This window comes from Notolabrus celidotus, chromosome 18, assembly GCF_009762535.1.
Source record: "Notolabrus celidotus isolate fNotCel1 chromosome 18, fNotCel1.pri, whole genome shotgun sequence".
Classification (NCBI taxonomy): domain Eukaryota; kingdom Metazoa; phylum Chordata; class Actinopteri; order Labriformes; family Labridae; genus Notolabrus; species Notolabrus celidotus.
The window spans coordinates 22,584,782-22,609,032 of NC_048289.1; the positions used below are offsets into that span (position 1 = coordinate 22,584,782).

At 40.2% G+C, this 24,251-nt stretch overlaps 1 protein-coding gene across 1 annotated transcript in view; it reads left to right on the forward strand.

Moving 5' to 3' along the window:
- The window catches only part of dock1 (dedicator of cytokinesis 1), a 303,695-nt gene that overhangs the window by 219,970 nt on the left and 59,474 nt on the right, over positions 1-24,251 (forward strand). The window contains exons 30-35 of the mRNA XM_034707590.1: positions 5,333-5,411; positions 7,454-7,554; positions 16,601-16,659; positions 19,203-19,351; positions 20,412-20,497; positions 20,772-20,928. Of these exons, the coding sequence (XP_034563481.1) occupies positions 5,333-5,411; positions 7,454-7,554; positions 16,601-16,659; positions 19,203-19,351; positions 20,412-20,497; positions 20,772-20,928 (631 nt within the window). The remainder of the gene's footprint in view (positions 1-5,332; positions 5,412-7,453; positions 7,555-16,600; positions 16,660-19,202; positions 19,352-20,411; positions 20,498-20,771; positions 20,929-24,251) is intronic.

Here is a 24,251-nt window from a genome sequence, read left to right on the forward strand (position 1 = left end):
AGAAAATTGAGTGAGGTGTGTAGAAGGAGGGGGGGGGGGGCTGTGCTCGTGTAGACAGGATGGTGGTAATAGGCTTTCTAAGAAGAGCGTGTCCTACGCTAAGGCCACAGAGCCAGAGAAATAGACTTCTAATGACTTATCCAAAGGTGTTAAATGACAGTTAACCTTTCCAGCTAATGATTAAGGTGACTTTTAATATGTAGCACACATTGGCCCCAGATAGCATTTAGTCAGCAATGGAGATAAATGTGGGACATGAATATTGTATGGCTTTAAAATATCTCCGCCATCACTAGCTGCATTACCACTGCAGGATCTTTCTTCATATACAAGTGCCTTTTGGAAGTAATAATCAGATTTCCACTGCAGGGATCAGGTTCTAAGCCCCCCAAAAGGTTCCCTGCTCCAGAGGTACTCCTGTGTGTAAAAGCAGGGACTTTTGAAGTGGGATATGCATCTCTGAACATTTCCTATTGGCTCAGTACTATTTGCATTTCCACTACAGGACCTTTCTTCAGATACTAGGAACTTTTGAAATACTCCACTGCAGTGACCATGTTCTAAGAGGTCCCCCTTCAGGAGGTGCTGCTATTGTAAAAGCAGGGACTTTTGAAGTGGGATATGCAGCTCTGAACATGTATGATTAGTCAAGTACTAGCTGCATTTCTACAGCAGGAACCTTATTCAGCTACCGGGGACTTTTGGAAGTATTAATTGGATGTCCACTGCAGGGACCAGGTCTGCTCTAGTGGTACCACTTTCATAAAAGCAGGGACTTTTGGAATGGGATATGCAGCTCTGAACTTTTATTTCCTTATTATCCAAGTATCAGTTGCATTTCTACAGCAGGAACCTTATTCAGCTACTAGGAACTTTTGAAGTACTTATTGTCTTTTCACTGCGGAAATTACTTTCGTAGCCTTTCAAAAGGGTTTCTGCTGCAGAAGTAGTACGATCCAAAAGGGCAGGGACTTTAAAAGTGGGACTTGTAGCTCTTAACATTTCTGATTGGTTAATTGTTCGTAGCATACAGAAGACTGTTAGAGGAGCAAGTACTTTGCTGTCCAGTTATGTTACCATATCATGCTAGAATGCTTAAAATGCTCTCAGGAAGTAGCAGCTGTCAATTTCGCCTCAACAGGTGTTTTTCCACCGCAGGAACTTTACCCTGGAACTAGGGACTTTACCCCTGAACTACATGCGTTTCGACCGGAGGAACCAGGGTCTAAATTTAGTTCAGGGGTAGATAATCTCCCCCCTGAAAAGCCCCTGCTTGGGGGGTAGTACTTTTCAAAGGTCCTTGGACTTTCGGTTCAACGTAACAGTGTTTGTGGAGTTTACACAGTTGTTGAAACACAGAGGGAGTTCCTGGGAATGCATACTAGTTTAGTTTTTATTAAGATTTCAAAACATTATTTAATAAATGTTTTTTCTCCATACGTCACTGGCCTGATTTGCACAATCTACCCGGAACTTCAGCCCATGGTCAAAAAAGCGCAGACAACAATTGGGGCACAGGAACCTTTTAGTTCCGGGGAAAGTAGTTCTGGGGCTCAAAAGGCCCCGGAACTCTTGGTCAAAATACACCTAATGCAGCATAGACCTCATTAGTCATGGCAGAAAAAGCATAGGAAATGATGGCCTGGAAGAACCTTCCTGAAAAAGATCCTGGTACTAAAAGCTGTGAGTACATTTGGTGGAAACACAGTTTTTGCCACACATCTAAAAGATAAGATAAAGTACTTTAAAATTGTATTATTTTGAGTAACAAAAAGAGCATTGAATATGCTTGAAATACAAACGTGCATAATAAAATAGGAAGTGAATGAAGGTTCAATAAAAAGAAACTGTGCCTAAAGAAGGATATCAATAGAAGTATAAAAAGAAAGGCAACAAATAAGCTTAGTGTGAAATGATGGCATTGATGACAGTAGCAGCAGTGATATTAAGCGGTAGCAAAATCATGTATTGCACCAAATAGAGACGGTAAGATAGGGCATGTTATTGAACTCAGTGGTACATGACAATAATGACAATGATGATGCGCATAAAAGTGAAAGTGATGTATAAAGATGTGCTCATTCAAAGAGACACCCAGTTTAAGTACAGGGTTTACTTTATGCCATGACAAAAGGTAGAAGGCTCTGTTGGATCTCACCATGCGGCAGACGCCTGCTCACCTGCCAGTGCTGATTACGTGAGTGCTACATCTTAATGCTGCTTTATTGCCCGCTCATGAAACCCTGATGCAATCCACTTAGGTGGCATAACAACTGTCCTTGTTTCACCTTGCGATTTTCTCACCTCACATTCTTATGTATCTTTATATGCTGCCTCTAACCATCCTTTGTCACACTTTGTTAAGTGGTTAGTAGTTTAAGAATACTCATACCAACTAAAGCTGGGGCTGAGATTTAGAAGCTAGAGGAACCTGAGGTGATGTTGAATAAAGTAAAGCAGATTATTGAATGTGCTTTGCTGGATTTTTTTTTCTTTTGCACTCATGATAAGGTTCACTTTTCTATCCTCTGTGGGTAAATCTCTAAGATTTGTCCTCACATTGTTGTATAGCTGGTTCAACCAGGGAGTGAAGTTAAATAGCGGATGGGCCTCTGACTCTGTAAGTAGCAATCATAATTCCTCTCTAAAAGCTTCATGCCACTTAAGTTATTAACATTTAATTTTGCAACATCAGAGTGGATTAACCCATCAGACAGTGTTCTCATTAAGGTCTACTCATCACACGTGTTTTTTTGGGAAGTGCCTGAAGCTCCTCTTCTTCTGTCTGCCAGAGAGAAAGATTCAACCTGTGTTTCACCTCTTTGGGATGCTCATTTTTCCTACAAGGTCAAACGATTAAGTCTTTGTGGATGTACAAACCACTAATGGGTCTCTTTTTGTCTTACTATATCTTTAAAATACTTTCAGTTTCACTTCCCTGAGTTTAATTTGCGCTGGTACTCAATGAATCTAGTGCAAATAGGTCAACTGCAAAATGTAGAGCCTTTAGTTTAGCATGGTGCAATGTGCTCGATTTTTTACATTAAAAGCTATATGTCTCATTCATATCAAGAATCCATCACCATCAAGAATTCATCACCATCAAGTTGTTTTTTCTTACTAGCTTTACCAAAATGAAATCAGTGTAATGATATATATATTTATTTAATACTATGGTATTTCACAATGCTGTGGATTAATACCTGTACAAGGTCAACTTAGGTTACTTTACCCTGTGCAACCTTAATGAGATCCTGTACAAACTATCTTAACACCCATAGTAAAAACTCAGTAACGCCAGACTTTGACTAGATCCGCATCCGGTCTGTCTGCGGTCCGGCTCTGTGCTCTCGAACTGCTGGAGTTTTGGATTGCTGGATGTTTACAGCCTGGTTCAAAAAATGATTTGAGTCTGAACAGCTAATTTCTCTATCGGCACTCATGTATGTATGGGGGGTGAAATTTTTTATAATTCAGTATTTTCAAAGATATTAAACTTATGTCTTTTGCCCAAATAAGGATATGGCTGAATTGATTGACAGACAGGCACCCTGCTAAAGGCCCGCCTCTTTACCTCACACTAGCTTGGACGAAGTTTGTGTTCAGCATTTCCGATATGGCACCCACCAACGATTGGCTTCAAAACAGCACTCAGGAACAGACCGGTGACGTCACTGATACTACTTAAATTTTTTGAACAGTCTATGGCAGGGGTTCCCAAAGTGTGGGTTGGGACCCCCAGGGGGGTCGCGAGACACAAATGGTGGGTCGTGAGATGTCCTCCAGAATGTATTTTACCGATTACAGTAAAAAATATTGACAGAAACAATAGCTAAACATGAAATAAAACCTTGAAAATAGAAAATGTTATGAGTTTTCTGCCTTTCTTTTTGACAGATGACTCCTAAGTTTAGGGTTAGTGAACAGTTAATTATCAAGAGCATCAGTAGCAGTAGGTTAATTCATAACGGCACAGGAAACACAGACACATGCTCATATAGGTAGGCAAATTTTCTGCAGACCAGCTAAATGAAGCCACATTAAATCACTTTGAGGGACAGTGGGGGTCGCAAGTCTTTGGCACCTATATTTTGAGGGCTGAAAAGTTTGGGAACCCCTGGTCTATGGTGTTGATTGATGCGCCTGCATTCATAAATATAATAGTCTTGCGTATCTGATCAGCAGTCTTTGTTGCACTGGTTAGACTTCTGGCCATGACCCTTTCCTGCATGTCATCTCCCACTCTCTATCCACCACACCACCTCTCTATTTCGCTGTTTGAACTTATGAAGACATAAATGTGCCAAAAATAACTTTTTGAAAAATCGACGTGGCTGTAAAACTTTCTTTTTTGTTTTTTTTCATCAATTTCATTTTTAAAGTTGAGTTGAGTTTTTCTTATTTAGATGCCTATATATGAAAAAAATATATAAATGCACATTTATTCAACCAAGAAGTTCCCTAAGACAAAAAACTCTTCATGTCTCTCTCAAGCTTTCCTATTTATCAAGCACCATAAGCCCCAAAATATTCGTCTAAAAGGAACAAAATAAGGGAGCAAATTGAGCATGTAAAACACATTAAAGGGACAGCACACTAATGACAGAGGCTCGTTTAGGAAAGGCAGTTGCGCTCAATTAGGTCAGAGATTTGAACTCATTCAGGGGAACACTTTGAATGCACAACATCATAACTACATCAATCATGCCATATCATATAGAAAAGAAAAAAAGAAATAACTGTACAACATGTTTTGTGTTTTGTACTGTTGTGTTAACTTGCTGATTTAAAGTAGCTGTCAGCTTTTAATGGTACACAGTGTTTTCTCCTTAAGTAAAATGAATGTGTCTTTGTTTCCTTTTTGAAGATGTCCCTGAAGAATATATTTAAAAAGTTCAAATGGAAAATAACAACAAAAGCAGAACCTGAATCTTCATTTTCAGCCAGTAAATGTGTCCTAGAGATGCTATCTTGTGTATATGTAATAAATGATAATGGTTTGATGTATTAAGTAGTGTAGAGGAAAGTCAGTTTGTTGTAATAAAAATGCAAAATTACCTTTCACAATGTGGTTACAATGCCGTGTTTTAATATCTGGATGTTCAACATGAGGTTGCGTTCGTTATTTGGGAGAGGTTGTGTGAGGTTTGAATGTGAATTTCCTGAGAGCTTTGTGATTTACAAAGTAGTTTCAGTGGGAATGCACAGAGTTGTCTGAAAGGCAAACTAAAGCAGATGTAATTAGAAGCTTTGGAATATAAATACCTTTATTATAATGTGGAAGAAAAACGTATTTGATCAGTGAGAAGACTTATCCTCTTATCTTTTTCAGAGTCTTCCTGCGGGCCATTAATCAGTATGCAGCCGTGTTGAACAAGAAGTTTCTGGATCAAACCAACTTTGAGCTACAGGTAAGAGCTAAACTTTTCAAAGGCTTCCCTTTCATTCTGTTATTTCTTTGAAACAGCCTTGATGCCAGACGTCCCAACCTCCCAGAGACAATGTTCTTTTAGTCGGATTGTGTTTTTTTAAAATGTTTCTATCAGCAGTTATGGAAAAGATTTGGTTGGCTTTTTTTTAAGTCACTGCTGCTTCACACTGTGGCCTTTTTTTAAATATGCAGCTTTGCTGGACATTTTGAAAAGGGAAAAAAATATAATACCAAAGGCAGATGGCACAAAACTGGTGGAGATAGAACATCAATTACTGAGTAATGGCCAGCAATTTGATGTGCATTTCAGAATATTTTAACCTGCCTCTCCTCCTAAAAAAGCAACTCTGTGTCTGCTCTGTCAATGTATGACATATGGAAAAATGTTAATGTTGTCAACAATTACTCTGAGCTTTTAAAGCCTTTATGGAGTGATTATTTAACAGCTTTTTATTTAGGCTTACAGAGCATGGTGTTCTCTTTACAGCTGATGAATTAAGTGTTTGGATTTCTTGTTTTTGACTCCAGCTCTGAGGTGTGAAAGTAAGTTGTGTTGACAGAATTACATTGACTTAAACAGATGTTTTTACAGCTGTAGCTTAAACAGTATTTAACAGCTTAAATAGCTTGTGTGTTTTTTTTGCGACTTATATTACCCTCACAAAAGTGAACTAAAAAACATTTTAGAGAACTATCAAAAAGATTTTCTCACATACATCATCCATCTTTTCAACAAGAACACCTTATTCCCAGCTGACAGCAAAAAAACATTTTATATTTGTCAATACTCTTTGCTTCAGTGAAAATACAAGCCAAATATTGGCTTTTGAAATCAAGTTTTATGTGTGAGTTTAGGATAAATTTGTATGGTTCAGTAGTGATTTGCAGCTTCACAGACGAGATGTTTCAATCAATTAATCTTAACTTGTACACTGTGTTCCAAATTATTATGCAAGTTGCAGTTTTGTGAATATTGTGGTCAATAATAAAGAAGATCATTTACAGTGATGGCATGAAATACAGCCCAAAAGAGCATCTTTGGAAAGCCATACAAGGTGCAGCTCACAGTGTCAGCAGAGATGTCATCAGAAACCTCACTAAATGTATTTACCAGTGACCTCTGACCCTCACTGAATGAAAACAAGGTTATATTTGACATTAGAGAAACACTTTAGATTTGACATGTTTCAAAGACATTACAATTTTTATTTTGTATACAAATTTAAAGAAAACTGTTGTTTTTTGTTGAAGCTTGAATACAGTTGTAGTAAATATTATTATTTTAAATCAATAGAACATTTAAAATGGTGCCTAGTTTTTAATTTTCGCAAGTTATATGCTCTTATCACCAACTTGCATAATAATTTGGCACGCTCATTTTTGCAGATTCTGCATTTATTCAAAAATACAACCATCGTACTTTGAAAAGCATAATTCCAACCACACATTTGAAGAAATATATGCACTATGACTATAACTAACATATTTTTTTGAATATTCACAAAAATGCAACTTGCATAATCATTTGGAACACAGTGTATAGCATCAAATCACAACAAACATTATCTCAAGATGATTTTACAAACTGAACAGCTCCAGACTGTTCTATATGTTCAATTATTAACAAAGACCCAACATCAAGACAGGATAAGATCCAGTCCCCTCTTACAGACAGGACTCAGTCTGAAATCATCTTAATCCACCATGAGCATTGCACCTTGCAGTATTTAGCAAGTTACAGTAACAAAGACAAACTTCCATTCAACAGGCAGAAACCTCGAGCACAACCAGACTCATGTTAGACAGCCATCTGCCTCAACTGAGTTTAATTGGAAAGAGGGATAGAGGGAGATGAAAAGAGAGAGAGAATGTTTCAACATTTAGGATTCTCATTGTTAGAGCCTTTGTTACTTGAGTGAAAGATGAGTAAACAACATTATTTTTTTCTCTCATGTCATGTATGTTAAATAATACTCTTCACTCTTCTAACACTGCTGCCTCTCTTGTCTATATGTGTCCCAGCTCTGGAACAACTACTTCCACCTGGCCGTTGCCTTCCTCACCCAGGAGTCTCTGCAGCTGGAGAACTTCTCAAGCGACAAGCGAGCCAAGATCTTCCACAAGTGAGTAGAAGGGCGGCCATGTTTTTAATCTTGAGTTAGGACACCAATGACTCCCTACCTCACCTGAACAAACTATATATAATTCAAATTCATCACATGGAGACTCACAGTGACACCCAACCTTTCAAACATCTAGCAGAGTCCGCACTGGTGGGTCAGCCCTCTGGTTGGCACATGTTTGACTTAAATCTTTGGTGTTTGACAAAGTTTGGAATCCTCTTTTGGTGTTAAGTTACATGCTTTTGCCTTTTTATTGAATCATTTTCTTAAATCTTTCTGTATTTCTTCCTATTCCCTCATCAGAGAGAAGGGGGAATTTTGATATCACTCTGGTTTTAGAAGCTGAACTTTTCAAATCCCTAAGTTGTTGCTTTTGAAAATCTTCTAAAATCTCACCCACCTTTCAGCTCCATGCTCAGAGAGCTGTTACCTTTCTCCTTCTTCCACTCTCTGTATCTATTAAAAGCTGTTCATCTACAGTAGTATTTCTTATAGACTCTTATAATGCGACACAATGTGTTAGACATCGAGCATACAATATATGCTCTGATCTTCATTTGGTAGCTAAAGCATACTTCACACTGGACACGTCACAGCCAGACTCCTTGGTGGTCAGGGTTTTATTATCAGCCATGATATGCTCCCACACAAGCTTCCGAACACAGTAAACAAACAGTTCACAGCCACCCCCACTCTGACTGTCTCGACTTGTCAGCCTTCCCTGAAAAAATACTGCTTTTTGATTCACACACACAACACCTGCCATTCATGAAGTAAACACAGAACGGGGTCTGATCTCTGCCATGCTATCTCCACGCTGTTTATTTGACATTTCCATATATATGTCATTCAGACTCAACCAGGTAGCTTCCATAGCGAGCGACGGGGATATTATTCAGGCTTTGTCAGGTTCTCTTCCACCCGCCCACTCTCCTTCTCTGTCTCCATGTCTGTCTCCTTCCACCTACCTCTCACCTTCTCTCTTTTACCTCTCGTTCTCTGCATAGCGTTTTTCCTGTGTGCTGGTGCATGAACTGTCAGCGCTGCCTGCAATACCAATTATTGCGCTGCGCTCGGGAGCAGAGAACAGAGAGGTGAAATCAGAGAGGTGTGGAGTAACGGCTCTTTAGAGCTCGACATCAGCTTTCCTCCTGCGTCACACCTGTCTCCCGGTGCTGCTTTGTTAAGTTCTGGTGTCTGTGTGATCCTCATTTCCTTCTCATACTTACAAGAGATGTGCCAGTGTCATTTTGTCCTTATGGACATATATTGAGGTACAAAGACTTAAGCATTAGTCCAACAGAGTAACTTTTAGAAACTACTAACTCAGGCTGCATTGAAAGCTATTCAACAAATGTATCATCATCAGAACTCTAACACCAAAACAAGCTGTCTGAAATGTCTTTACTGATTTGTGATTAAGATGGTGAAGGTAAATCTGTGTGTAGCAATGTTGCTGTGTTTCCAGACCCAAAGAACAACTTTGGTCTAACTAATGAGAATAAATTGAGAAAATGAAACCCCAATTCTGTTAGACTTGATAATGTTGATGTTGATAAAAAACAAATTGGATGGTTTGCAAATCATTTGAAGCCTATCTTTAATTGAAAAAAGTGCAAAGACAACAATACAAACATTGAAACTAGGGATGTAAACAATTAATCGAGTATTGATTAATTGATTGTTCCAATCCAATCCAATCCATTATAAAGCAAATTTTAAAAACAACAAGGTTACCAAAGTGCTGCACAACAAATACCAACAATAGAAATAAATAATAGTAAAATTTTAAATACAGTAAATTAAAAGACAAACAGAGACCAACACAAACTCTCATGCTGTATTAAAAGCCAAGGAGTAAAAAATTGTTTTAAGACGTGATTTAAAAGTATCCAGGGTGGGGGCCATCTTGACTTTGCTGGGTAGCTCATTCCACAGTTTAGGAGCTACCACTGAAAAAGCACGACAAGTCGCATCTGATCAGCAGACCTCAGTGCTCTGGAGGGGGCGTAGATGTTTATAAGATCAGATATGTACTGAGGTGCTAGACCATTTAGTGACTTAAAAACAATCGTTAAAATCTTAAAATTAGTTCTAAATATGATATGCTCAGGCTTGCGGGTTCCTGTTAAAAGGCAAGCAGCCGCGTTTTGGACTACCTGTAAGCGAGCGAGGGAGGCTTGGTTAATGCCAGTGTAAAGTGCATTACAGTAGTCCAAACGGGTCGAGGTAAAATAATGGATCAAGCACTCAAAATCATTAAAAGATGCAACAGATTTAATTTTGGATAAAAGCCTCAGATGATAAAAAACTGGTTTTAACTACTGAGTTTATTTGTTTATCAAGTTTAAAATTGCTGTCCATTTTGACGCCAAGGTTTGTGACTCTGGGTTTTACATAAGTCTGCAGGGAACCTAGGTCTATAAGAGAGACACCCCTGGCTCGTCTGGGTCCAAACCAAGCGGCAACCTCCGGTCTAAAAATATGAGTCAATGCGGAAGTGTTAAAAGCTGCAGTTCATCGAGGATCCGCTTGAGGCTGGCTCCGGAAGTACCGGAAGTCACATACACATGAACAGGAAAAAGAGGATCTTTGCAGCATTAGTAAACATGTTTACAGCCTGGTACAAAAGATGTGTGTAGTCTGAATAGCTCATTTCTCGATGTCCTCTCACTGTGAGGGGGGTGAATTTTTTATCTAATTCGGCAATTTTTAAGATATTGAGATTACTAGTCTTCCAATGAGAGGCACAGCTGCCTGTGGGAACACTGCAGCTGTTGGCTAGGAGGCTCAAAGCCCGCCTCTTTACGTGACACACTGGCTCAACAGCAGCAATATGGCTGCTGCTGCCGATTGGCTTCAAAACAGCTCTTCAGAAACAGATGAGTGACTTCACGGATACTACGTCTGTATTTTTTACAGTCTATGGTCCAAACACCATAACCTCAGTTTTATCTTCATTTATGTTTAAAAAGTTAAAAGCCATCCATGCCTTGATATCCTTCAGGCAATCTAGTAGGGGTATCAGGGATCTCTTATCATTTCTCTTTAGCGTCAGATAGATTTGGGAGTCGGTCGCATAAATATGGCAGCAGATGACATGTTTTTAAAAAAAAATAAAACCAAGGGGGAGCATGTAAAGAGAGAACAGAATGGGCCCTAGAATTGAGCCTTGGGGAACTCCACCACATATCTGTACGACTCTGTAGTGGAACTCAGTGCGTGGTATTTGATATGTTATCTTTGCACCATTTTCTATCACAGATAGGCTTTAAATAATTTGGAAAACATCACATTCAGTTAATATCCACATTTACAAGGCATCCCAACTCTAATGAAACTGGGGTTATAATTTTGAAACATATTTCCCCTGGACTGTTTATGAAGAGAAGCTCTAGCCAGCCACGTGTTCACTTAGAGACCTCAATGAAAGAGCATGCAGAAATGTCATTGTCCTATGCGCACATGATTGACATAAAGAAGGATTATCATGTTTTCAGACTTAGTGAGTATCTCAAACTTGGCTTTGATCACATCCCATCTGATCGTACAGGCTGCAGTTTGTCAATCACTTGTTATCTATTTTCTTTTCTCTCTGTCTTTACCTTCCACTCTCTTTATTTTGGTTTGTATCACTTCATGCCTCCACTACCCTTTCCCCCCTTTCTCCTCCTCAGCTTAATCTTTGTCCCCTGACCCAGCTGCATTACACAGCAACAGCTCGTAAAAGCCACAGATCCACAGCACCACTGCTCCCTCTGTGGACACGTTATTCTTAGTTAACCTCTCCAGGAGCTCTCCGCCCCGCAGCTGACAAGTACGCAGTGTAGGTCCTGACAGCCGACAGTCATAGCTGCCTGTCTGGCTGACTGCAGGAGTGTGACAGAAAAGCTTCCTGCATCTGTCTCGCCTCAGATGAGGACATGGTGCCTCCTGAGCGGTCTCTGCATGCACAGATGTAGACACAGAGCCACGTATTCAAACTGGCACACATGCATGCAACAAGCACAAAAATACACAAGGCATGTGCCAAAGTGAATTTTAATACGCCTGTGGCACATAGAAGTCTGATTTAGAGGCCAAGACAAAGATATAAAACAAAATGCATCACCTTTTCTGGGTTTTATTTTGCATGCAGTAATTTATAGAGGCAGGCGTCTATTTCCATTTTTACAACCTTGCCAATTCCCCGCCTAAAGATTAATCCTCGCATTTGACAGCTAAATATGGTAAATAGTTTTGACCAGGCCAAGCTGCAAAGAGATGACGCAGCGTGTTTGTTAAGGATTCTTTTAATGCTTCTCTCCTCTGTGTCCAAAGACATTATCCTGCCGTTGAACAATATTGGCAAAACAATCAATTGGGTTTCAGAATTCCATCCGAGCTCCAGGGTGCTCTAAACTGTCAGAACGGGGCGGAAGAGACAGAATGGATTAAGATTACGGGTCAAGGGAGGCGTTGCGCTTGCATCTCTCTTGTCTTCTTTTGAATTCAGGATGATGTCATGCCAATGTGTCTCGCCATCATTGTGCTCCATCGATCAATCAGTGCTGGGGTCGGACGTAGTTCATCTGTAGTTCCACAAGCTGGATGAAGGACTTTTACACCACGTCCTGCTTTATCAGGGGTGGGATAAAAAAACGATATTGCAATACATCGTTGTCCTGAGTCATGCGATACAATTATTGTAAATATGACACCGACTGGTAAATAGTAAATGGACTATGTGTATATAGCACCTTCTTTCGTCTTCTGACCACTCAAAGTACTTTTACATTACATGTCACATTCACCCATTCCCACCACATTCATAAAGTGAAAGCAGAGGCTGCTGTGTGAGGTGCCCATAAGTATTGACTAATTCCATTCACCCACCGGGGGCAGTTTGGGGTAAGCATCTTGCCCAAAGACGCTTCAGCACGTCAACAGTGGGACCTTCCAATTGAGAGACACACAACTCTTCCACTGAGCCACAGCCGCCCTACAAATGTTGTTGTTGTTTTAATCTTGAGTTAGGACACCAATGACTCCCTACCTCACCTGAACAAACTATATATAATTCAAATTCATCACATGGAGACTCACAGTGACACCCAACCTTTCAAACATCTAGCAGAGTCCGCACTGGTGGGTCAGCCCTCTGGTTGGCACATGTTTGACTTAAATCTTTGGTGTTTGACAAAGTTTGGAATCCTCTTTTGGTGTTAAGTTACATGCTTTTGCCTTTTTATTGAATCATTTTCTTAAATCTTTCTGTATTTCTTCCTATTCCCTCATCAGAGAGAAGGGGGAATTTTGATATCACTCTGGTTTTAGAAGCTGAACTTTTCAAATCCCTAAGTTGTTGCTTTTGAAAATCTTCTAAAATCTCACCCACCTTTCAGCTCCATGCTCAGAGAGCTGTTACCTTTCAACGCAATACAACATATTGTGTTGTATTGCGTTGTATCATATGGTATCGTAATGTATCATATCGAATCATATCGTATTGTATCACATTGTATCGTTTCTCATCATATGGTATCGTATTGTAGTGTATCATATGGTATCGTATTGTATCATATCGAATCATATCATATCGCATCATATCATATTGTATCGCGTTGTTGTATCGTATCGTATATTGCATAGATTGTACTGTATCCTACTGTATCATAACGTACTTTAGAGTACTGTATCGTACCCTACCCAACAGTACCGTACAATACCCTTTCATATCGTATTGTTTCTTATCGTATTGTATCATATCAGGAGTTACCCTGTGATTCCTATCTCTATTTTAGATGCCCCTCCAAGGAATTTGAGATATGAAATAAATAGATAGACCAAGATAGACAAATACTGCTTGGGTTTGATATTTCTAAGATAACCTAAATACAGGATTGGTATAACTTAGAACACCAGCCTATACATCATTTGATACCATAATGTACAAAACCATGAAAAAAATAATTTAAAAAAAATCAACTTTAGAACAAGAACACAGAAGGTAACACTGTTCTCCCCCTATGAAGCCACTCTGAGAGCTATGAAGAAGAACTAATTTCAGGTCAACAATAGTGTGGTCCTGGTAGACATATGGGTAGTTAACATTAGCTTAAGGTCAGAATTTTAGCGATACATAACATTGGAACATTCACCAAGTAAAACATAGTTGTTCGTAGTATACAAGGCTTTGGTTTTAATGGGGAGCAGGATTGTTATAGAGGGCTTGCCTACAGCTGTTTTATAAAATCTGTATATTCTACTGACTTGAATTGGATTAGTACATCTATAAGAAGTTAGCCAGCTTTCACAGGTTGGAGAGATTAATTATAAACAACACTTTTTCTTGATAACTCAGCCTTCTGATTTATAATCAGGCAATGTTTGACATATAATCTAAATTAATGCCTCAGCGTTACATCTTTAACATTGAGTAACAAAGCAGAACAGTTTGGTTTGATCCATCCATCAACTTTTGAAGAAACTTTATCTTCATTTTCCGTGTGATTTGTCAGCACCACAGTCACAGAGTTTGGTTTAGAGCAGAGGCTGAGGATTTTTCACAGCTTCATAAGTGAACCAAAATATTACAGTTCAGTGCAGTTATTCCCCATGGTGATCCAGCAGAGAAAAACACATCTGACTGTTTCACTGTATGCAATGGGGCGGCTAAAGCGAGCTCTTACAGACCACTGGAAAATGAGTCAAAATGGTCAGAAGTATCTCTCTAAGGATGAGGACCGCTATCTTTATTCTCTCCTCTATATGCTTGATCTTAAAACAATTTCAGGCTTGAACTTACTCTCTTTTCTTATCAAACGTTGAATCACTTTTCAAAGAACTAAATCTATTACTTTTGTTTCATGTGATCACTTTCACAGAGCCCGTCTCGCTTTCTGCCTCCATGCCCACCGTTTCCACTCCTTTTAGTCCCTCCATCATTCCCCGTCTGCCTCTCTTCTGCTCATGCTTTCCACTTCACACCATTTGTCCTCTCAGTGACCTGGTTCTGTGTGGCAGGCAGAGGGACGGGCTCCAAGCTGCTGTGAAGATTGGTTCATGACCCAGACGTGGCAGAGCTGATCAGCTTATACGCCCACATTCGTATGAAAAAAAAGAAAAAAGGAGAAGAAGCCAGGCAGAAAGTCAGGATGAGAGTGATCCTTCAGCTTCAACTGCAAATCTTTGTTTTACATAAGGGCCCTCAACACTTAAAGACAACCTCACAGAACTAGTGCACACAAAAACTGTCTGATCAAACACTTTGCTGCAAGTTGTCTGATCTCTGCCTGCTGTGGGTTCCAATCCAAACACAGAGCGGAGGGAAGACCGGAGCTGACAGCCAGCTGACTACAGGAATCTTGCAAAGTGGAAATAGCTAATATTTGTAAGAGAAAGACAAAAAAATGTCTCACTGTCGACAGGGTATTGTGAATTGGTTCCAAGTGTTCATTATGTAAGGGAGGATGTATAGTGAATGGGTTTTTATAGTGGTATGGAGCCCTAAAGAGATGTATTTCAGTCACTACAGGTTATCCTGCTTACCACACGGCTACTTATAAAAGACATCCACAATCTGATTAAAACTCACTCAGATAACATCTCCTGTATAAGCACATCTATAAAAATGTGCTTTTAAAAGAGATTTAAAAGAGGACATCAGGTCTGCCAATCTGATCTCCATGGGGAGGTAGTTCGAGACTGTACAAAATCAGTAGATGTTTTTCCTCCATTCTTCAGCCTTCAAACATCCATCTGTCCATTATCTTTATCACTTATCCCGTATGGGGTCGCGGGGGTGCTGGAGCATATCCAAGCTGTCATTGGGCGAGTGGTGGGTTACACCCTGGACAGGTCGCCAATCCATCACAGGGCTAACAACCGAGACAAACGCACACACTCACACCTACGGGCAATTTAGAGTCACCGATCAACCTATTGAGCATGTATTTGGACTGTGGGAGGAAGCTGGAGTACCAGTAGAGAACCCATGCAAGCACAGGGAAAACATACATACTCTGTCTTCGAAGAGGGGGAATTATGCTTCCTCAATTTCAAACATAGATATAAAGTAACAAAGTTGAAAGTCCATACTAAATGTGTGCAAATTTCCAAACTGCTCGGTAAGCATATCTAGTAGTAATTCCTGAATTTGTGTATAAAGTGCTCAAAAAGTTCAGTTTTTGAAATACCGCAAGATCTTCACTGGATATTCATTAAACTTGCTGAAATGATGAGGTCCTCGCATAAGGATCTCCCAACTGGTTCATATGTGCTGCTGGCAAAGAAGAACAGCAAAGAAACAGTCTGCCCATAGCTCCGCCCCCCCAACAGGGGGCTAGCCATCAGAGGAATGGGGGGGATTGGAGCAGGGGGGCCTTAAAGAGACAGCAGCTTAAACAATGCGTTTTAGCTCTAAATCATGTAACGTTACAACAGAGGTACCAGAAAGACCATAAAAAGCCGTGAATAAAGCATCATACCCCCTCTTTAAACATAGCACTGTAATTAATGCCTGAACTTTAACATGAGCAGGATGTAACAGATACAGTTTTGTCCACAGGGGGCGCCAAAATCGACACAGAGTCAAAGTTCCTTACGGGAGCTTTAAGCTCTAAAACACCCAAAGCAGTCCACATGAATTCCAGGGTGTATCATGGGACAATATGGAATATTTAAAGGGAATTGAATACTTATACAAGGTGCCATATATTTCAATCCCATTTTACCTGAAATACTAGAAGAAATCCCTTCATTGTAGAACCTATCTTATGTGTACAGTTAACTTTTTCCTCTTATTTTGGCTCATTCTCTTAATCTAACCCTATCTGTGGCTGAAATTTTCATATATAAGCAGCAACATTGACTGAGTTTGATTCTGGCCTCTCGACATATCAGGTGCTGAATGCTACATCACCTTTCATAACAGTCAGCTGTATTGTACTGCATGTATTCAATTTACACAAGATCTTCTTACTAAATCAATGAAGCAAGTCGTTTGTTCCTGTATGCAGTATTCTGACTATAGCTTGCCTAACCTTTCATCCTCTCTGTGTTTCAGGTACCAGGACATGAGAAGACAGATTGGCTTTGAAATCAGGGATATGTGGTACAACCTAGGTAATTCAACTAACTCTTTGCATTGAATTTGTTCACTTGTGCTTCTAACTGGTTACTAAATAAATTAAAGTGTTGTTTACTATGTTGACAATAATCTGTCAGCAAAGTACGCTCCCACTCATCACAAGGCAACCCAGCAAACACCAGCATCTAAATATAGACAATCATGTGTTAATTAGCTTTTTGTTGTGTGAAGAGACAGAATCAGCAGTCACGTCTCAATGGAATGAGATTGTTGTTCAGCGATTGGAGTCCCGGATTTTGGCACCTGTGCCTCCCTTGAAGTCTCATCACTTTGACCCACACCATCTGATCCCTTAATTAGAGCTCTCCCGCAGATTAGATTGACTCATTCACTGGGTTTTTAATGAGCCCACTGCTATTTTCCATCTCAAGTGTTGGTTTGAGGTTATTTATTGGATGATTTTCACAAAAAAAAATTCTGATAAGATGAGACTTGCAGAGGTGCTTTTCAATCTGCAGCACTTAAAAGAGGTTTTGTGTTTTGTAAGGACTGATCAGAGACGATACAAAATAAGGACATAGTCTCAGTGATGTCACACACTGGTTTCTGAAGAGGTGTCATTGAGCCCAACAATGGAGGACAATGACTCCAACCAATTTTGACCTAACTTAGAAACATGCACTCACTCTGAATTGCCCCGTAGGTGTGAGTGTGTGCATGAATGGTTGTCTGTCTCTCTGTGTTAGCCCTGTGATAGGTTGGCGACCTGTCCAGGGTGTACCCTGCCTTCCGCCCGAAGCCAGCTGGGATAGGCTCCAGCCCCCCGTGACCCCTAACGGGATAAGCGGTCAAGATAATGGATGGATGGATGGATGGATAGAAACATGCAACACCATTGTCTTTTGGACTAGACTAGAATGGAACGTCCCTTTGTTTCTGCTCGTTTTGAGATATAAAGCGAAAATACTACCTCAATGTGTGCTGACATGTTGCACTGGTGGAGCTAAGGCATGCATGAAAGCGACCTGGCTGGTGGGGCGGCGAGACTTACAAACTAAAACACACATTTCTTCTTTACTAGGGTTATCCAGTTAATAACGCTGCAGGTGCCTCATTTGCCAACAGAGCTGTCAATCAATCATCTTTGTAACATCAAACAACTTATTAAGTTTCACTTCTCTGTACACTTGCACATCACTCAGCATGATCAGAACTAATTGCTATCACAAAAAGCATGTTTGATAAAAAATGTATTTGACATATATTTACATTTTCTACTGTGACTCATGTTCCATCTGTTATAATGGAGGGGGCGGTCTGTCCATTGTAGACACAGTAAATAGGTGGAGCAAATAAATCTTGGTTGCTAATTACATCAGCCACACCTCTCAGTCAAATTAGCCACGCTTCTAATTATGCATTACTCACAGCCTTACTAGCGTTAAAACAGATGAGTGATAAAGAGATTGATCACTTTAACAATTTTTATGAGTGAAGAAATAGGTTAGAAACAAAAAGCGTAAATGAATCATTTATGCGACTATAGAAACTTAGTCCAATACTAAAGCTGCCGATGTGTTTTGTTTTACTCCCGGGAATGGCTTGCTGACGCGCTGTACTTGTCATATGTTAGTCAATACGATACAGTTTGCTGTAGATTTTCAATAACAATTCTTCAGGCGTAACTCTGGTTTGCAGCACAATACAATCCATTTATTTGCATCACCATGCAAAGTGATAACAGCATCCAACAGTTTCATTGATTAGACAAACAAACAATTCAGCCGCGGTGTCTCCATGCCGCCTGCCGTCACAGCGGTCAAAAACCATATGCTCTTCCGGGTCAAGACACACATCTGATACCTTGGCAGTGACGTACCTATATACCTGTGCCCTTAATCAACAAGACAACGACACCCAGTGGCACAATAATCAATGTGGTTCACAGCTTGACCCAAGAACATGAATATGGCTCTTACAGCGACCATTATCTCATCATTATTTTTTAAATTATTTTTATTTTTACAAGGGCTCGATCGTTGTGTGATACAACCGCTAAATGGCTAACCATCATTAAATTAAAAAAAAAACATCCTTTGTGCCAGATGCTCGTAAAATAGGTGTGATGCCGTCAGATTTGCAGAAACAGAGCTCTGTGTGGAACTTCTTTAAAAAATACTCTCAAAATTGTGGTCAAATGCAGACTTTACAGGGTAAAATTAGAATGTTATGAGTATCTAACACGTATGCACAGAGAGTGAGGCACCCAGAAGGTGACTATTTGAATAATTGTAGAGTAACTGATTAGTTCCAAGTGACTATCAACTTATATTTTTGCTTGAAATGCTCATTCCTAGCGTAAACAAGGCTGTTAACATGGGGCTGCATGGAGTTTCTTTGGCTTTTAAGCCAGCTTCCAGTGGACAATCGAGGAACTGCAACTTGAAGCGCTTCCCATTATCTTTATTTTTCCACAACCCAAAGTACCTAGTATCAATATGTAGTTCTTATTTCATAGAAGTCTACATGTAATTTGTGAATTCATACAAAAATAAAAAAATGTGTGTTTTTTTTAAAGGGCCTCACAAGATCAAATTCATCCCAGAGATGGTGGGCCCGATCCTGGAGATGACGCTCGTCCCGGAGATCGAGTTGCGCAAAGCCACCATTCCCATCTTCTTCGACATGATGCAGTGCGAGTTCCACTTCACGTGCAGCTTCCAGCGGGTTGGTTTTCCTCTGAAACACGAAATAAACTAAAATCCTTTATTGAGGAGCAGTGAGAGCTTGCATGGGGCATCAAAGAAGGTGGTAAACAGTGCAGAGGGATGGATAGTCTGGGGAGAAAGCTCAATAGCCTTAGGCATTCTTGTAATTCTTCAAATCTGGTTTTTGTTGTGCTGCGATTTGAAACATCCATGGTGAGAGGAACTTAATGTAATTCCTCTTTAAAGTGCAGAATCAAGCTTTCCACATTAGGAAATCCGTTTGGCCACAGCTCCTCTGCCATGAGATGTTACGGGCAGTTTACAGCTTTGTGATGTTCATGCATGCAATGCTTTTTGAACTTGAATCAAATTTGAAAGCAGCAGAAAGGCTTTAAAATATCTCTGCTTGGCCTTGTAGTCCAGAGAAAACAGTTGTAGTTTAACCAAAAGCCCCTTCTCTGAAAGTGCTCCTCAGCCTCTGGTTCTTTGAAGATGAATGGCACTTTCTTGCTCTGAAATGTGATCAATTTCACTTTGACCAGACCCCTTTAAAGCTGTAAGCCTATAAAATTCCTTTCACTGGCTCTCTGTCTGTATCCATGTGTGTTATAAATCCTTGGTTTATCAGAGAGAAACCTTTATATCTTCCCTGACTTAGCTCTCCTCTCTTGTTCTGTGTTTTCTTGTGAATGGTCAGTGCAGGAGAAAATCAAGAAGTCAGTGAAAATTGTTTTGTTTCAGGACAATAAAAGCTGCTTTTTATACAGCTGCTTCATCCAAATATGAGAGGAATATGGTCCATGCATCACTGTCAGGAGCTACAGCTACAGCAGAGCTAAAGCAAAGAGGATATGTCTCATGCTGCAGCTTGTTCTGCCTCCTAACCAAATTTATCCAGTTAAAATAAATCTTTAATAATAAACAGAAAACACCAGCTGAGCTACTAGAGAGACACGATTATAGTGGAAGCAAGGATCCTCTCTGCGCAGAGAGAGTGAGAGTGAGAGTCGGGGAGATGGCATTAATGAATTGAAAAATTAGCCACGCTGATTATTTACGCCTGCTCCGTCTAATTGCAGTTTGAGAACGAGATCATCACCAAGCTGGATCACGAGGTGGAGGGAGGCCGCGGAGACGAGCAGTACAAAGTTCTCTTTCAGAAAATGTAAGTGCTGATTAATGGGCAGGATTACGGCCCAGCCTCTTCGCAAGTTAGATAATGTTAATTGCAACATGGCACTCCTGAAAATAATCACAGAGTGCTGATGATCACAGCGTGCCACAGTGGTATTTACTTTCAGCGCAGTCAGATGTTAACTCTGCTTCAGTGTGAAAAAGAAAGCAGCTGAAGACTGACATTTTCACTGAAGAAGTACTCCTTATGTGTGTATGTGTGTGTGTGTGTATGACTCTCTCTCTTCAAAATGTACATCCACTAGTTTGCTGGAGCACTGCAGGAAGCACAAGTACCTGGCCAAGACGGGCGAGAACTTCGTCACTCTCGTGGTCCGTCTGCTTGAGCGGCTGCTGGACTACAGGACCATCATGCACGACGAGAACAAGGAGAACCGCATGAGCTGCACCGTCAATGTGCTCGTAAGATCCCTAATTATAAAAACCAGGAGCCTCATTTATACAACAGGATGTAGATTAGAATACTGAAGGTACCTCAAAAACCTAAAAATGGCGTGCACAAAAAATACATCAGATCTACTAAAGCGTACGCACAGTTGCATGTAACGTTCCCTTTATAGATCACAGTCCAGCAGGGAATAAGCACACTTGGATCAGCCTTGTTTTGCCCCCTATACACGCTGATAATCATCTATAAATTATCAATCTAAAGTAGAGCTGGGCGATAAATCCACAACGATAATTATAATTTTTCTCAATATAGATATAGCAAATGTTCGGGAAAAAAAGATATATTCAAACGTGTAATTACACCCCCCAACTACTGGAAAGGGAGGGGGCGCTAATTTGTCCTAAAACCTTAATTGCCACCCAACATTAAACAGAGGAAGACGACAGCATTGAACAGCCAATCATGTTGCAGGATAAGACGTAGGATCCATAGACATATAAAGAGTAGATGCCGCATTGGCTGCTGGGGCGCAAGAAATATGGCTGCCATCTTGGTCCAGTCATCCTACCCATGATCCTACCTGTAAACGTAAACTCCACTGGAAATGGAGGGGGGCGCTAATATGCCTTGAATGCTAGATGCCAACCCAACTCTAACAGAAGAAAAAGACGGCATTGAACAGCCAATCATATTGCAGGGTAAGAGGTAGGCGGGCTTAAAGGCATTTTTAGAACAGAACTAAAATGAGAACACTGGAAAAAAAACGCGAAACCTACCAGCTCATAGCAGAGTGTTAGTCTGACACTGTGTTTACTCTGCTTTAACTATAAACTTAAAACACTTAACCCTCCTGTTATGTTCGTTTCTTAGGGACATCAATAATGTTGCTGGGTCAACTTGACCCGGGGCATATTTAATGATTCAAAAGTGTCAGAACCCCAAAAAATGTCATTATTAACTCCATTACTAATCATTTAAATCAATATTTAGTACATTGGTGTTCTTTAATTCTCAAAGATCATAGTTCAAAGAGGATAATTCACTCGTTTTTTATTAAAAAAAAGCTTTTTTTTAATGTACATTGAAAAGAGATTGGGGTGAAATCTGTATCACGGTTGCAAAGAAACATTTAGTATTTGACCTTTCTGACCCCTTTTAGCCTCCACTTTGACTGCAGGGTCAAATTGACCCATGAACAGTATCTATGTAATATTAACATGCAGGGGGGTTCAAATGTGTGAAAGGAACCATTTTCATTTTATATGTTGTTCATGCTAATTATGCCAAGCCGAAGAAGTTTCATAGTGAAAAAATACTTTTAACATTTTTTTAAATGGGTCAATTTGACCCGCAACACAACAGGAGGGTTAATTAAATATACTTTGAGGATGTGGGTAAAGGAAGAACACAGAGGAAACCCCTGCTGTACATTTTGATCATGTTTAACTGAACACAAAATAACTGCAATGAAACTGCTTGTCCACATGGTCAGGTGTCACACGCTGAGACTGCACTGATGTTGCTGGTCTAAAGACAAACTCACGTGCCTGCTTTGCACGGCTGGAAAATCCCTCTTAATTGACTTTCCTCCTGTCTGTCGGCTTTATATCCAATGAGGTTCTCAACCTTTGTGTCCATAGTGGCAGCTGTCTTGTATTTCTCCCCCTAAAAAGAGCTCACAGATACCACCTTTAACAAGTTGGCAGCTCAGCTTCTCTTCTGAAGTCCTGTATGAGCCAAGAAATAATCTTAACTTAATCCTAATTTGCTAAATTCACACGATAATAGACCTGAAACCAGCCCCTCTAATACCAGCTGTAGTAATAACTGGCAGCAGGAGCATATTGGCTAACACCTGATCCACGTTTCAGGCTTTATGGGAGACATTTCTGTTCTGGTATCTCAACAAACAAGAGGAAGGTGCCAATCACTCCAACATCAGATATCAACAGAGGTCTTTATAATGAACAGCAAAGCACTGTTCTTAGGCTCATGTTGTCAATGTCGTGAGCATAATGACAGGCCTCTCACTGAAAAGGAACAAAAACAGCCACCTCCACATGTCACTGTGCATTAAGATGTTATCAAAGAGCGTCACCTGAAACGCCTCTCCTCTGTGATGTGACATTTCAACAGGGAGAACAGAAATGTCAATTTTGTCTCACGTAACTGCTGGCAGTGAACCGCGGGCCCGTGGCCTCTGTTCAGCATTTATCTGAGTCATGTTCTGTCAGAGCTCTGCCAAGTTGTGTAAAATGTTACTTTTTAGATTCAGTCAAGAGAGCAGTCTGACTACGTAGACGGGATGTCAGGCATCAGGCTTTTTCTTTTGACTTTAGGTCAACGTGCTGCGAGACGTATTTTAGAAAGTTGATTTGTGACCATAGACTGTATAAAATATGGGCGTAGTAACTGTGACGTCACCCATCTGTTCCTGAGCGCTGTTTTGAAGCCAATCGACGGCGGCAGCCATATTGGAAATGCGGAACTCAACCAGGCATAGTGCGACGTAAAGAGGCGGAGTTTGAGCCTCCTAGCCAACAGCTATGTGTTCCCGACCGGGAGTCAAGTCAGTCATGGCCTTATATGGGCAAAAACTCGTAATCTTGATATCTTCTGAACCGTCCCGTTAGAAAAGAATTCACCCCCTGTACAGTGTGTGCTGATAGAAAAAATGAGCTACGAAGAGCCATGCCGTTTTTTGAACCAGGCTATAAACATGTTTATTAATGCTGTAAAGATCGTCTTTTTCCCCATTCATGACTATATGGTTTCCGGTGTTTCTGCAGCCAGCCTCAAGTGGATTCTCGATGAATTGCAGTTTATAACACTTCCACATGGGCTTCATAGTTTGAGACCGGAGGTTGCCGCTTGTTTGTGACACTGCCGAAATTATTTATTTTAGAAAGTACGTAAAAATGAAACTAGAGTCAAGTTTTTTTCCTTTGATTACAAAAGAATGCTAATGTTTTGACTTAGCTTTAACTAGAGTGCAGAATTCAATATTTGGCATAGTAATCCTGAGTTTTAATTACAGCTTTAACCCGTCTTTTCGTGCTTTCCCACTATCTATCCAATCTCTTTGAGTGACTTTCTGCCACACTGGATCCAAAAACGGAAGCATCAAATCAGTGCCTCATTTAGTAGAATGACCCTTGACTCCACAACAAACATGTGCACTATGTACCATGAGCGCTGCAGCACATCTCAGATCCATCCAAAGATACTGTATGTGCCAAGTCTGTTACAATAGAGCCAACGTCCATCATGCGTCAAGCTTAACAGACCAGATCAAATCGACCTGGACAGGAAATCAGATTCTGGAATCAGGAAT